General features: G+C 41.4%; 1 protein-coding gene across 6 annotated transcripts in view; it reads right to left on the reverse strand.

The window, feature by feature from the left end:
• The window catches only part of LOC140481292 (protein furry homolog), a 412478-nt gene that overhangs the window by 180367 nt on the left and 215156 nt on the right, over positions 1–16955 (reverse strand). For all 6 annotated transcript variants that reach the window (XM_072577249.1, XM_072577246.1, XM_072577244.1 and 3 more), the window contains exons 16-18: positions 14575–14707; positions 6217–6324; positions 1826–2081 (exon numbers count right to left, since the gene is read on the reverse strand). In XM_072577249.1, the coding sequence (XP_072433350.1) occupies positions 1826–2081; positions 6217–6324; positions 14575–14707 (497 nt within the window). The remainder of the gene's footprint in view (positions 1–1825; positions 2082–6216; positions 6325–14574; positions 14708–16955) is intronic.

Below are 16955 nucleotides of genomic sequence, written 5' to 3' on the forward strand. Positions count from 1 at the left end.
GGTGCACAATGTGTCTATATTGACTAAACTGTTAAATTTTGGTTTCCTGCTGGGGCATTGAGTCAATGATATGTTTATGGCTTGTTGGGCCTCATGTTGACTTGTGGTAGGTTTGTACTTGTATTATGTTTGCAAACTGTGAATACTCATTAACATTAAACATTTTAAAATGAGGTCCTACATTCAAAGTAAGGAGATCTTGTGGTGTGGTAGTAGCATTCCTACTTCTGGGACAGAAGTTCCAGGTTTGAGCCCTCCCCAGTACTTGTTGGCCACAGATGGTACATTTGCAACATGGCCAAACAGGTTGAACGTCAGGCTGGCCCTTCCAATAACCCTGATGGCAGATGGCAGATGGTAAGAACGAAGTGTCCTTTGATCAGTCATCCTGCAGAAGGCAATGGCAATCCACTGCAGTACTTTGCCTCGAAGCATGGACTAATTCAGTAGATGTTGATAGCTCAAAGTTTGGAAATGTGGGCAGAAGAAAAGAGACTTTCAAGATATGCAGCATGAGAATCTCGTTGCACCTGGATCAAATTTGTTGAAAGGTAGCATCCACTGGTAGACTCTGTATAGCTGTGTTTGGGGTTAGGATGTTTCATTGTTGAAAGCTACAGAAAATGGGAAGGGACCAAAGGAATTCAGTATGTATGAAGACTTGGAATTAGAAGGGTGGGTCAGTAGCAAAGAGGGTAAGAAAGTGTAGAGTGAGATTAGGCGATGGAAGTTGGATCAAAGATGATTTGTGTTGGATTTTTTCAAGCTCAAAATGAGATAGAGTGGATGAGAATAGCCATCTTTCTGACCCAAGTAGAAGAGTCTTGTTGAGTAAATAAATGAAATTTGGGGAATTCACGCAACTATTGACAATCTACATGAATGAAGTCTACATTACTACAGTGGTTCTTAGGAGCACCATACCCTCAGTTCTGTCTCCTACTATCTTCTTTATTCTGACAAAGTCCTCATGATGTCATTACAGTGACTGCTGTTTACTGTATACAATCAAGTATTCTCTCTTTCAGACTCATGCGCAACCTAAGGGAGGGTAGAGGGTGGAGTCAGGTTGGGGGCATTCAGGTTTGAATTCAGCAGATATGTCATTCTGAATTCATATGCAAAGTGATCAGGACAGCCAATCAAGATAAGAAAAAGATGGACTTAAAGTTCTTCACCCTCCCTCAAAATAATTACTTTGTTGGGTGTTGTCAGACATGGGCATTAAATTGGCATAAGGATTACAAGGGTCTTGGGGTTGGTAGAAGGGCATGTATTGGCATGGTGGGACATTAAAGAGGATGTGAGAGGACATCAAAAGTGGAGTATGGGGCTTTATGTCTACTTACCAGGATCACCTTTAAGTAAGTCAATGTAAAAGTCAGTGTAACCAAAGGACAAACTTCCAATTTTCAGTGTTTTCATTTCCCAGGAGGCAATCAGCTAAATCTCCTACAGGGTATCTTACACAAGGTTTTAAGTTATTTGTTTCATGGTAAATCAGTTCCTGAAGATTATCTAATGCCATTGTGATTCTCACCAGCAGCGAACACTAAAAATCTGGGCCAGTAAATATTATTTTCAAATAAGAATTTTCAACTGTACACAAATAGAATGACCAATTAAACAACGGTTCATTCTTAGAAATTATATTCAACATTTTACCATTCTGTTACTTCACAAATCTATATTCTTTGTCATATAATGGAAACATTTTTAATGACTAAATGCTTTCAAAAAAGTTTTAAAAATGTGAATATATAAATGATGTGATCATCATTATTTCAAATAAAGCTTCATAGTCAACTGATAAATGAAACCATACCTCCGAAGTCCTTAATTTGGTTTGATCTTGGCCTTTGCTTTGAGTCTGAATTGCAAGTTTCCACTGAGTGAGCAAATGTACCAATAATTTTAAGGAGCTATCAAGAAGATTCTGTTGAGTGTCATTCACCTCACGAAGCAGAAAGTTAGTGAAACCAAATAACACATCTTCCCTCCAGTCAGCAAAATCAAGAAGAAGACTCTGAAGAGAGTTTTGTGCAATGTGGCGAAGTTCATCATCCATGTGGATGGTTAGCCTAGAGTTGGAAAATTTTGAAAATTTTTAAAATGAGTAGGTTGTCCAATAGTAGGGCATAAAATTATCCTCAGGATATTAACTTCCACTTAACATTCTGTTGAATCTTTCTTTCTGTTTTAGTGTACATTTTGAAATCCATCACTTTAGCCAGAACACTTCTGGAAGTTTGCAAAAGGAAAAGCACAAAACAATCAGAAAAGACCCATAAAATAATGTCTATCAAATAAGGTATGAAGTATTACAAATGCATAAGGAGCTAATCTATGCTGCTTTGAAATAAAATGAGCAGGTACAATTTTCAGATAAGTAACTATACTTAATAATTATTTAATATCAATCCAATATAGCCCCTACATTCTGATGTAGGAAAATAACCTACCACTGAGCACAGGATACAGATAACATGGCAGACATTGTACATGCCTCAAATTTGGTGCATCCAACTGAAAGATGTGGAGGGTATTGAACAAGTGTTTAACTTGAAGGAAAGTTTATTCATTTGGATTATTGTGATTAAGTTCCCTGTTTGTAGAAATGTACACTACTCAAAGTAACTTAGTTTGCTTGAATAGCTTAATATAGTTAATCCAAACTGATTTGTTAACCTGCTAAAATTCTAACATAAAGGTAAGTAACAAGAAATGTTTAAAGCTATTAGGAAACGCCAAAGTAACAAAACACAGCAAGATTTAGCTGTGGAAATCTGATGATTGATTATCATTATGCATACAAACAATTGACAATTCCAATGTATTTAGTTACCTATAAATACTGGGGAAGGGGTGATGTAGTGGTAATCTAGAACCCCAGACTAATGTTCTGGGGACATGATACAAAAGCCACCATGGCAGACAGGGTTCAAATCCTAACCCTAACCCTATTGCAGATGTTAAAAACTAGTTCAATGGTGACCACAGTTAACTGTCATTAAAATCCCATCTGATTCACTTCGTTTTGGGAAAGATCTGCCATCCTTAGCTGGTCTAACCTACATGTGACTCACAGCAATGTAACTGACTCTTAAGTGCTCTCTGAAATGACATAATGAGTTACTCATTTGTATCAAAGCTACAACTAAACCTAAGGAAAAGAATGAAATCAAATCTACAACCAGTATCAGCCTAGACAACAGCAAACCGAGTCCTGTTAACTCTTCCAAGTCTTCCTTAATAACATCTGGTATTGTGCCGATATTGAAAGATCGTCCCGTGAACTTGTCAAAGAATAATCTATCATAATCATACTCATAACACTGTACCCTACAGTCAATGTCAAAGACACCATGATCACAAGCCCCCACGTAGATCGTATCTCACCAGAGGTAATGGCATAGTGGTATACAGTTTCAAGGGAGTTGACCTGGGAGTTCTCAACATTCACTCTGAACCTATGAAGTCTCTCGCTATCAGATCGAACATTCACAAGGAAACCTCTGGCTGATTACTCCTGCCCCATGCTCAGCTAATGAATCAGTTTTCCTCCATGTTGAATACCAGTCAAGAATGCACTAAGGAATTCCATACCCAACAATGATGTGAAAGCATCATTATTGACTGAGCTGGCTGAGTTCTAAGGATATAGGTACTATACTGGGTCCATGGCAGATAATAAAGGAGCAAACAACAGGGGAAAAAATTATTTGACCTGCTCCGCAAAAATCAACATCCTCGAAACATTTTGAGTACGCCAACTAGTGTACTGATGCATTGATTTCTGATTTCTTATGTAAATACCATAGATGGATCCAGGAGGTCTGTGCACCAACAAAAAAAAGGGTATTACTCACAATCTACTTGTCACAGATGCATAGGTCCATGAAAGTACTAGTAGGATTGACCACTGCATGGTCTTTGTGGAGATGAAGTCCCATCTTCACATTGAAGAAGCCTCCATCGTGTTGTAAGGTCATTCCACTGGTCTGAATGGGACAGACTTTGGATAGATCTTGTTTCTCAAAGCTGGCATCCATGAAATGCAATAAGCCATCAGCAGCAGTGAATTGTACTCAACATAATCTGTAGCCTCTTGACTCAGCATATCCTTCAAAAAAGGATTACCATCAAGCCAGGAGGTTAACCCCGTTTCAATGAACAGTGAGGAAGGGCATATCCTGAGCCGCAGCAGGCTTATCTAAATATCAGGTGACAACCTGGTGAAGCTACAACACAGCATGGCAAACAAGGCAAACAGCATGCAAAAGACAGGGCTAAGTGGTCAAATAATCAACAGAGCAAATCTAAGCTCTGAAGTTTGGCCACAATGTGAATGATGTTGAGCAACTAAACAACTAACAGGAGGAAGAGACTCAATAAATATCCCCATGCTAAATGATGGAGCTCAACAGGTCATTTTAAAGGACAAGGAGCTGAAGCATTGGTATTCATCAACAACCAGAGATGTCAAGTAGATGACCCATATTGACCTCATCCCCAACATCACAGATGCCAGTCTTCAATCAAATCAAAGCACTCGATTCCAGCCTCGGGTGACTGTATGTGTGGACTGTGCACATTCTCCCTGTGTCTGTGTGGGTTTCCTCTGGGTGCTGCGGTTTCCTCCCACAGTCGAAAATGTGCAGGTCAAGTGAATTGACCATGCTAAATTGCCCATAGTGTTAGGTGCATTAGTCAGAGGGAAATGGATCTGGGTGGGTTACTCTTCAGAGGGTCAGTGTGGACTTGTTGGGCCGAAAGGATAGTTTCCACACTGCAGGGAATCTAATCTAAGCTAATCACTCCACATGATATCAAGAAATATTTGAAGGCACTGGATAATACAAAAGCAATGGACCCTGAAGGCATGCTCCAAAGCTTGCTACATCCCTAGTCAAACTGTTCCTGCATAGCTACAATACTGGCATCCACACAACATTGTGCAAAATTGACTTGGTATGTCCTGTCCACAAAAATTAGGACAAATTTGATTGACCAATTACCATTCCATCAGTTTACCTTCAGCAATCAGCAAAATGGTGGAGGGAGCTTTCAACTGGCTGATCAAGCAGCATTTCTTCAGCATTAAACTACTCACTAATGCTCAGTTTATGTTCTGCCAAGGCAACTCATTACTTATTACATCCTTAGTCCAAACATAGACAAAATGGTTGAACTCCAAAGGTGAGATGGGAGCAACTGCCCTTAACATCAAGGCTGCATTTTACAAGTATGATATCAAGATGCCCGGGGATAACTAAATTAAATGGGAATCAAGGGGCAAACTGTTCAATTGTGGAGTCATATCTGGCAACAAAAGGAAGATGTTTGCAATTGTTGGAGGTTAATCAGGTCTCAGTGAAAAGATATCACTGCAAAAATTCCTCAGGTTTATGCCCTGGCTAAACCATCTTCAGTTGCATCTCCAAATTATCTTCCCTCCGACACGAGATCTGAAGTGCAGTTGTTTGCTGGTGATTGCCCAATATTCTACACCATTCACCACTCCTCAGATACTGAAGCAGCCAGTGTCCATATACACCAAGACCTGGAAAATATTCAGGTTCATGCTGAGAAGTAGCAAATGACATTTGTGCTACACAAGTCTCAGGCGATGACCATCTCCAACAAGAGACATTCTGATCAGTTTTTCTTCATGTTCAATAGCATTAGCATTACTGAATCCCTCACAATTAACATCTTGGGATTTATCACTGGCCAGAAACCAATTGAACCAGCCATTCAAATAATGCAATTATAAAAGCAAGTCAGACACAAGAGGTCTATTGTGTGCAATTCACCCCTGGCTTCCCAAGTCATGAGTGCGATGGAATGTTCTCCAATCACCTGGATGGGTGCAACTCCAACAACACTCAAAAAGCTTGACACCATCCAAGACAAAGAAGACCACCTGAATGATGCCCCATCCACCAACTTTAACATTCACTCCCTTTGCTCCTGATGCATGTATCAGAGAGCACCTACTGAACAAAAGCACAACATTGCAGATACTAAAAATAAGAAATATAAACAGAAACGGCTGGAAATGTTCTGTATCACCTTTCTTCTGATGATTCATTCTGTTAAACTCAGCTCCTTTTTCCACTGTTGCTACAAGATCTGCAGGCTTCTAAATTGGCAATAAAAATTGAATTTAATGATGCTTCATTCTATGATGCCAAACTGATGGAAAACACATACCTTGACAGTAAGTCGATCAACTCTAGCTTTGACATTCCATCCGGTATTATTCGTGGAATGGCAGCCACGCTGGTCCTGAAAAGGTCAATTTTTGGTTTCCTTTCACCCCTGGATCAAAGTAGGAAAGGTAATTTATGGGTGAAGATAAAAAGAAAATACAATATTGCACTATTTATACATTTATGCAGTTGATCATTTAGAAAACCTTATCCATTTCCACTGAAGTTTAAATCAAGAATTCTACTGGTGCAGCAATTTAAACAACTTTGACCGTTATGCAAATAACACAGCCTTCATTGGTCATGGAGTGTCACGTTGTTGCTGTATGGGGCATTGGTGAGGCCACTTTTGAAATACTGCATTCACTTCAATAGTCACAGGTGAGGTGCCGGAAGACTGGAGGTTGGCAAATGTGGTGCCACTGTTTAAGAAGGGCAGAAAAGACAAGCCAGGGAACTATAGACCAGTGAGCCTGACATCGGTGGTGGGCAAATTGTTGGAGGGAATCCTGAGGGACAGGATGTATATGTATTTGGAAAGGCAAGGACTGATTCGGGATAGTCAACATGGCTTTTTGCGTGGGAAATCATGTCTCACAAACATGATTGAGTTTTTGAAGAAGTAACAAAGAGGATTGATGAGGGCAGAGCAGTGATCTATGTGGACTTCAGTAAGGCGTTCAACAAGGTTCCCCATGGGAGACTGATTAGCAAGGTTAGATCTCATGGAATACAGGGAGAACTAGCCATTTTGATACAGAACTGGCTCAAAGGTAGAAGACAGAGGGTGGTGGTGGAGGGTTGTTTTTCAGACTGGAGACCTGTGACCAGTGGAGTGCCACAAGGATCGGTGCTTGGTCCACTACTTTTTGTCATTTACATAAATGATTTGGATGCGAGCATAACAGGTACAGTTAGTAAGATTGCAGATGACACCAAAATTGGAGGTGTAGTGGACAATGGAGGTGTAGTGGACAACAAAGAGGGTTACCTCAGATTACAACAGGATCTGGACCAGATGGGCCAATGGGCTGAGAAGTGGCAGATGGAGTTTAATTCAGATAAATGTGAGGTGCTGCATTTTGGGAAAGCAGATCTTAGCAGTACTTATACACTTAATGGTAAGGTCCAAGGGAGTGTTGCTGAACAAAGAGACCTTGGAGTGCAGGTTCATAGCTCCTTGAAAGTGGAGTCACAGGGAGATAGGATAGGCATTTGGTATGCTTTCCTTTATTGGTCAGACTATTGAGTACGGGAGTTGGAGGTCATGTTTCTATACAGGACATTGGTTAGGCCACTGTTGGAATATTACTTGCAATTCTGGTCTCCTTCCTATTGGAAAGATGTTGTGAAACTTGAAGGGTTCAGAAAAGATTTACAAGGATATTGCCAAGGTTGGAGGATCTGAGCTACAGGGAGAGGCTGAACAGGCTGGGGCTGTTTTCCCTGGAGCGTCGGAAGCTGAGGGGTGACCTTATAGAGGTTTACAAAATTATGAGGGGCATGGATAGGGTAAATAGACAAAGTCTTTTCCCTGGGGTCGGGGAGTCCAGAACTAGAGGGCATAGGCTTAGGGTGAGAGGGGAAAGATATAAAAGAGACCTAAGGGGCAACTTTTTCAAGCAGAGGGTGGTATGTGTATGGAATGGGCTGCCAGAGGATGTGGTGGAGGCTGGTACAATTGCAACATTTAAGAGGCATTTGAATGGGTATATGAATAGGAAGGGTTTGGAGGGAAATGGGCTGGGTGCTGGCAAGTCGGACTAGATTGGGTTGGGATATCTGGTTGGCACGGACAGGTTGGACCGAAGGGTCTGTTTCCATGCTGTACATCTCTCTGACTCTATAACTCTGGTCACCTTTCTACAGAAAGGATGTTATAGAGTCATAGAGATGTACAGCATGGAAACAGACCCTTCGGTCCAACCCGTCCATGCCGACCAGATAACCCAACTCGATCTAGTCCCACCTGACAATACCCAGCCCATATCCCTCCAAACCCTTCCTATTCATATAGCCATCCAGATGTCTTTAAGTGTTGCTAATATACGAGCCTCCATCACTTCCTCTGGCAGCTCATTCCATACATGTACCATCCTCTGCGTGATTTCAGAGCCTGAATGAAATCACCTAAATGCGTCCTTCTGTTCCAAAGAAAACAAGCACAAAGAACCTCATTATTCCACCAAAACTGAAGTTCAGACCACCACCTTGCATCTCTCCCCTTGAACACCTCGAAAGTGATCACATCATTCCAGGTGTTAAACTTGAGAGGGTACAGAAAAGATTTATAAGGATCTTGTTGTTGGGACTGGAGGGTTTGAACTATAAGAAGAGGTTGAAAAGGCAGGGACTGTTGCCCTACAGCACTGGAGGCTGAAGGGTAACTTTATAGAGGTTTATAAAATCATGAGGGGCATGGATAAGGTGAATAGCCAAGGTCTTTTTCCTCGGGTGGAGAATCCAAAACTAGAGGGCATAGGTTTAAGGTGAGAGGAGAAAAATTTAAATAGGACCCGAGGAGTGCAAGGAGGACCTGCCAGAGGAAGTGGTAGAGGCAGGTACAATTAGAACATTTAAAAGGCATCTGGATGGGTATATGAATAGAAAGTGTTTAGAGGCAAATGGGCCTAGGTCAGATTGGGATGTCTGGTTGGTATGAATGACTTAGAATGAAGGCTCCAGGTTTCTCAAGCAATCAAGCAGGATGGCATCTCAAATCTATCAAAGGAAGGACATATAGGTTAGAGGACACTTCAGAGGTTCCAGAATGGCTGAACTGTTTGTTGATTTCTGTAGCTTCGGTAAATACAGAAACGGGAAGGAAGTCTAGGAAGGCAAGTTCCTGGGACTCTCATGTGGAGAGCTTGCTAGGAGATCTGACAGTCTTGAAGTAAGAGGATATTTATGTGGGGTAGAAATTCAAGGTAGCTTGGAGAGATGTGACTGAGGAAGCGATCAGCAAGGGTGGTCTTTCTAACCCTGATAAAAGTGCACAAAAAGGACCATGGCCTCCAGAAGGCAGGACAGGCAAATAACATAGAGATTTAAACACCTGACTTTCCTATTTTTATCCTACATGACATTCCACAGTGACTAAATAAAGGACTGAATAAGCTGTACCCATGCCACAGTGAAGATTAATCGTGATTGCAGATCAAGGTAACCAGTAGCTCAATGGCCTGCAGATTAGATCAACAAATCCTAAAGTGAGCATGATCATGACAGGTATATGGCGCAACACCATTTTTCAAGGTTTAACCCTGCCTAATCTTGAATCTACTTCCCCTTGGCTACTAAATGTCTTCACATCTGAAATGGTGCCTCCGATTTTTCCAGCGTCATGGAGACTTCTCATTTTTTTTCCAACTGGTACTGCTACCCAGAAATGGAAGACACCCCCATCCCAACAACCCCAGCTCCCCCAGCAATGTAGACAGACCCTATTTTCACCAACAGGGGAAAGAGAAAGTGCTGAGATTCACTGATGGAGGAAACCATAGCCTAAGGCTTCATTTGTTCTCAATTCCAATGAGTTCAAATGTATCCCATTTTTACTGGAGCAAGGTCTGTTTCTTGCGGCTTGAAACATGCAATTACTTATAAATGCACATAAAAGGTGGATAAGGTTTGTGGACTGTCGTTATTTACATCCTCAGTTCTTTACATTTCTAAAAAGCAATGTGTTTTTTGACATAATCCTAAGAGAATATTATTTCTATTGATAGCTTCCACGATCAATGACTGTCGCAGTGGGGAAGCAGGAAGGCCTTAAATTTTAGTTTTATTGAGGGATATGAATGCAAGTTCTGCAATTTATAAGAGATTAACACATTTAAGGGATTTTAATGCATTAAATGGAATGTTATCAATTAGAGTGATTTTTATTATATAATAAAGCCTATTATAGATAATTCAAACTATATTTTCCTTCATGTGACATGAGTCCTGCAGCCTAACCAGTGTCGATACTGAGTAACTGGCATGGAGGATACAAGTTCAAAGTTTGCACATTCTCCCTATGTCTATGTGGTTTCCTCTGGGTGCTCCAGTTTCTTCCCACAGTCCAAAGATGTGCAGCTTAGGTTGATTGGCCATGCTAAATTGCCCATAGTGTTCAGGGATGTGCAGGCTAGGTGGGTTGGCCATGGGAAATGTAGGGTTACAGAGATAGGGTGGGTCTGGAAGGGATGACCTTCAGAGAGTCAGTGTGGACTCAATGGGGCTGAATGGCCTGCTTCCAAACTGTAGGAATTCTATGATCTTTCAAAGTATAATGGGTGAGGGTCTTGGAAATACATGATTTGACATAGGGGCTATTTAGGGGATATAGGTTGGCATTGATGAGACCATGGAGTCTGGGTGAGACGGGATGAGAGGTGAGGGCTCAATTATTCCCAGCACATCTGGGAGCAAGTCCAATAAGTTGGACCTTTTACCAAACATGTCTCAGTACTTAGAAGCCCCTGTGGCCAACTCTAACCTGTCCTGGGGTGGTGGGGTGACATTCAGTGCACACCAGTCCTTTTGATGAAGCTCCTGTTATTTGGACATTTTCCTGAGGTAGATGCAATGAGCCTGAAATTTCTGGACTCTGCGCTTTCATCTAAGAAGAAAATACGCGGGCCACTAATTCCATTTCTCTCCCTAAGGATGTTGCCTGACCTGCTAAGTGTTTGTTGTATATCACTGTGGCTCGAACAAGATGCACTTGTTATAGGATTAAATAACATAAACACTGGAAATACTCTTTAGCTGAATTTTCAAGATGGGGGGAGGAGGGGGAGATTTACGTATTGCTTATTCCTCCTTCCCCACTTAGTAAAAGTCATGTGATCAATAACCATAGCAATAACACACTGATAGGATGATTTATATCACCCAGTGGAAAATAAGCACATCTCTACAGACAAAGGGGATAATGATCATACTGCCATCTGTTAGCGCTTCTAATAGAAGAATTACTAGTACAAACATCTCAAGAATTGATTATCAAGATAGTGGCAAAGTAGCAGAGCTGTGTGGGTTTTTTAGCCTGGGACTCATCTGCTCCCATCTGCTTTTGTTCTTTTTGATTCTGCTCTTTTTCTTTATATTCTTTCGTTTTCTCATTTGTTTTTTTTCTTTGTGACTTTTTGCGGCAGTTTAATTGGTGGCATTGGCATGGCAGGGAGAACGCATGAATGGTGGCGTCTCCTGGCAACGGAAGGCAGCGGTGGCAAAGCTCTTCCTGTGATCAGAAGCAACTGACTTTTCAAGATGGCAACGCCAATAAGGTGACATTGGGACTTTTGGCGAGGTGGTGGCAGACTCATGGTTGTTGTAAGCCCAGAACACGGACTCCTGGCATTATCAGGTGTGCAGCAGTAGGCCCGGAGGAGGGGACTCCTGGTTATGGGGCAAGTGTGGGTCCTGCCATTGGTGGTGGCTTCAGCAAAGTGGGCCTTGTGACGACCAAGTGGCACCTGAAGAGTGGTGACTTCTACGTTAGTGGGTCCAGTATTGGTGGCGGCGAGGCAATGGTGGAGGGGTGGAGACACAGGTGTCATTAGCGAGCCAGCTGAGGGCTCAGAGCTCAGGACAGAGGTGGCAGAACAAAGATATAACTTGAAGAGAGTCTATCTTTTTATTCTTTTATTTATATTCTTAAGATATTCAAAATGGCACCAGACTGTGGCGACAGTTGAAGGTCTTCACCATATTTTACTGTATTATTTACTCTAAAATGCAACTGACAATAACTCATTAACTTCAATAAAGTTCAATGCTTAAATGCATTGCATTGGCAATGATGATGGTCTTGAGATGAGTATATCTGCTATTTCCTTTTAACATTCTATGTCCTGTTAATTTCAATATCATGCTATTTTCTATTTCAAGCACTGACACATGCCTTATAATCTGCATCTGAAACAATGACCTCAATTTTTACAATGACAGAGAGGGTCTCTGGCTTAACCAAACTGGTCCTGCTTGGATCAAACCTAGCACCCACCATTTGTGCAGGAGGAAGAATGGGAAGGTTTACACATCTATAATTCAGAAGGCAACTGTTCATGTAAAAGTGCAGTTGCCTTCAATTGGTACATACTGCTGCAATTGACAGTTGCTAGTACAGGAATACTTCAAGATGTGCTACCAATCCAATGGGCTGCTTTGTTCTGCATCTCAAGAAGGATGATGGAGTTTCAACAAGGCAAGTCATAGAGTCATAGAGTCCTACAGCATGGAGACAGGCCCTTTGGCCCAAACTGGTCCATGCCAACCAAAATGTATGTCCATGCTAACTCCATTTCCCTGCACTTGACCCATATCCTTCTAATCTTTTCCCATTCATGTATTTGTTGAAACGTTGTTAATGTACCCGCTTCAACCACTTGCGCTGGCAGCTCATTCCATACACATACCACCTTCTGTGTAAAAAAACATTGCCCCTTTGGTTCTCTTTTATTCTTTCCTCTCTAACCTTAAACTGATACCCTCTAGTCCTCGATTCCCCAACCTTGGAAAAAAGATTGAGTGCATTCCCTCTATCCATGCCTCTGATGATCTTACTCACATCTATAAGGTCTCCTCCCTGTCCCCTAAGCTCGAAAGAAAAAAAGTCCTGGCTTGTTCAACCTCTCCCAATAACTCAGACCATTGAGTCCAGGCAACATGCCTGTAAATTTCTTATGCACTCTCTCCAGTTTAACAACATTCTTCCTAGAGCAAGGTGACCAAAACTGAACACAATACTCTAAGTGCGGCCTCACCAACGTTCTGTATAACTGCAACTTAACTTCTCGATTTCAATACTCAGTGCCCTGATTGACGAAGGCCAGTGTGCCAAAAGCCTTCTTCACTACCCTGTCTACCTGTGACTCCACTTTCAGGGAACTGTGGACCTGAACTCCAAGGTCTCTCTGTTCCACTACACTCCTTAAGGCCCTAGCATTCACCATGCAACCACTATTTTGATTTGACTTTCCAAAATGCAAAACCTCACACTTATCTATAAGACACTCCATTTGCCATTTCTCAGCCCATCTCCCCAGCTGATCATTGTCCTGCTGAAATTTCTGATAACCTCCCTCACTGTCCACGATGCTGCCCATTTTAGTGTTAATCATGCCTTGTACATTCTCATCCAAATCACTGATATAGATAACAAACAACAATGGGCCCAGCACTGACCCCTGAGGCACTCCGCTAGTCACAGGCCTCCAGTCCGACAAGCATCCTTCCACTATTACCCTCTGTTCCCTACCATCAAGCCAATTGTGTATCCAATTTGCCAGCTCCCCTTGGATTCCATGTGATCTAACCTTCCAACTGGAACCTTATCAAAGGCCTTAGTGAAATCTATGTAGACTACGCCTACCACACTGGCCTCGCCATTCTTCCTGGTCACTTCATCAAAGAAGTCTAACAAATTTGTGAGGCATGACCTCCCATGCACAAAGCCAAGCTGACGACTCTTAATCAAACTCTTACTTTCCAATAGCAAGTAAATCTTATCCCTCAGTATCTTCTCAAGTAACTTGCCCACACAGATGTTAGGCTTATTGGTCTATAGATCCCAGGTTTTTTGTTGCAAGTGGGAGTGTTCCTGATTTGGGCCTTGATGACAGTGGTCAAGCTTTAGGTAGTCAGGAGGTAAGTTACTTGCTGCAGGATTTCCAGCCTCCAAACTCCCAACTAGTGAATTCCTCAGCAGACAATTACAACTTTATTTTGTTTCATCGTATTCTGGATCTTAATGTCTGCATGTTGTTATACTTGTTGAGTTGGCCTGGAGAGGATAAGGACAAACAGAAGTTGATGGAAGGCATGTGTTGCCAGGAGTTTGCACTAAATTTACCTATGTCTTATATAGGGCCATGCAGGGTATGTGGAAGGACATTAATTGGGATAATGGTTAAAAATTCCCATGATGCTTAAGTTAGCAATGGTGAGGATGAGAAGATTGCTCCAGCTTACATAAAAAGACAATGTGTAAGATCACTGAGGTTAGCCTTTCAAACATCCAGCCTCGGCACCTAATACCTGTTATGGCTGCCTCCATACATTTCTAATGTAGTGGGCCTGCCTCTTGTTAACACAGCAATCCCCCCACCTCCCAATCTTAAAAATAAAATTAGAAATCAGGCACTTTCTCCTAAATTTGATACTGTGGAATTGGGATATTTTCTGACTCAGGAGCAAAAATACAGGCCTGAGAATATTTATACAAATAACTTGACAACAGTAGTAGAGCACTGCCAGTATATTTGCCTTTCTGAAAAGATTGGAACTGATGTGCGCAGCTGCATAAAACGGCTCCAACCTTTCACGTCAACTCAAAACTGAATTCTGCATTAATTATTTGCATGCTTACGTGATCATGTCTTCAGGCTCTTTGTTCAATATTTGCGTATTGGTCAACATCATACAACGGCCAACTTCTTTGTCAAGGTGCCTTAAGATGCTATCTAGTGCTTTTCTTAGTTGTGGGTAGTACAAAGATATTCCTGTTGAGTTAAGGGCAAAATCTAACTTTAGAATAGTTTTGACAGACTTTGCTAACTTAAAGCATTGACCCTGAATTTCCTTACGACCTGCAGTACCATCACCATTATTACATCATTATACTAATAAAATCAAAAATCTTTATTTTATATTTCAACAGAGTCAACATGAGTTGCTGGGTTTGTCAACAATCTGGTACACCTTGAGGCAATAGAAAAGGAGGGTGATGGAAATGTTGCTGATTTGGCGTTGTTTAGTGGTCTTGGTGTAACATCCAGTGCATATCCCACCCAGCAGTATAAGTAACATTCCAGGTTGATACACTACCTCTCAGGTTCAGAAGTCGGTTCCTCTTATCTTCCATGTATTTCAGGAAGAGTTTGCTAGTCTTCTTATCTTAAATTTGGTGCAATTTTAAAAAATAAATTATGTACTGTTCATGAGCATTCTTTCTAAAACATGTTCCTGCTGTTCCCTACCATCAATTTCCATCTATACTTAATCTATGCTCATTTGCATTAATCATCTAAATCACTGGAATCAGAGAGCCTAAATTCAATACTGTTGAACCCTGTTTCTCATGCATGAAATGGGCTCAATGGCAATGCAGATGCTTACATTTAATTTGCTCAATTGTGCCATTGCTAAATTGTTGTGATTGTGAGCCTAGGTCCCCTTTCAATGTTTGGCACATTTCAAATCTGAACTCTTCAATTTGTTAAGACAAAACGAAGCTTGCAATGGTTAACTAGTAGTCTTTCAAGTTGAGTTCAGTTTACTACGATGTGGTGTTACCTTGATACTCTCTACAGAGGACCCTTCTCAAAAAGAGGCCCTAAAATCTTTCACAACTTTTTTTTTAATGGAGACTTTCCTTCTGACTCCATATAGTAACTATATTGACTGCTGGTTTGCCCTTCAACTTGCTTCCTATTTGCCCCCTGTCCTTGAGATTAGCTAAAATTGATTACACGCAACTGGCTGGAGGATTGGGGTTAGCTTGCCCAAGTTATGATGGTAAAGCAGGAGGACAAACTTTTTCCAGCTCTTTATCTCCGTTTTCTCACCATGATATTGAGTGGTTGCTGGAATCACATCAATTTGGATTGCAATAAATATAAGTTCTAATCTGTTTTAATAGTCTTGTTCTTATTTTTTTACAATGCTACTATCAAATTTGCAATCTCATCTACTTCTATGGAAAAAGCCCAAATCCTTGAATTTTGTATTTGGGCATATTAGGCAGCTTGCTGGTGAATCTGCATTGTATTCTCGATGTTATTTTAACATTATTCCCACAGTATGGATCCCACATCTGCACAATGAGTGTGAAATTTAATGCAAATACCACTTCCTTGTTTGCTTCCTTCCCTCACACCCCTAGGTCCTGTCCTGTTTGGGCTGTTTCCAACACAGCCGACTTGTTTTCAAACATTTACACTTCTCGTTCACATTGCCTAGCTGTTATCTCTCTCTCGGCTGATCATCAGCAAGCTCTTTATGTGCCTATTCCTTTTGTCTCTCTCTGGGGACTATCTTAACATAGTATATTCTCTTCTCAACTAACGGCAGGTGGCACGAGGTGGCACAGTGGCTCAGTGATTTGCACTGTTTTATCACAGTGCCAGAGACCTAGGTTAAATTCCAGCTTCAGACAACTGTCTGTGTGGAGTTTGCACATTCTCCCTGTGTCTGTGTAGGTTTCCTCTGGGTGCTCCAGTTTCCTCCTACAGTGCAAAGACGTGCAGATTAGGTGAATTGGCCATACTAAATTGTCCATAGTGTTCAGGGATATGTAGGTTAGGTGCATTAGTCAGGGGTAAATGTAGAGTAATAGAGTAAGGGAATGGGCCTGGGTGGGTTACTCCTCGGAGGGTCAGTGTGGACCTTTTGGGCTGAAGGACCTGTTTGGATACTATAGCGTCTTCAGTAAAAATTATACCCTTCCCCAGCTATTTTCAGTTCTAACAAAGGGTCACTGGGCTCAAAATGTTAACAGTTTTCTCTCCCAGACCTGTTATGTTTCTCCAATACACTGAAACAAAAACAGAATCTAGTTATTTGTGTATTGACTCTTCCTCGGTGCAGTATACTTGAGGTTGGCTGGTCCCTTCTGTCCTACTAGATTCAATTCCATCCACTACATTAATTGTGGTCTTAGTATTTTTAAAACAGATTCACAATTAAATGTCAACTTTTAACATTTTCATTTTAAACTAAATCTTACATTCACTGACACTGACTTCCATT

Source organism: Chiloscyllium punctatum, chromosome 9, assembly GCF_047496795.1.
Source record: "Chiloscyllium punctatum isolate Juve2018m chromosome 9, sChiPun1.3, whole genome shotgun sequence".
Classification (NCBI taxonomy): Eukaryota; Metazoa; Chordata; class Chondrichthyes; order Orectolobiformes; family Hemiscylliidae; genus Chiloscyllium; species Chiloscyllium punctatum.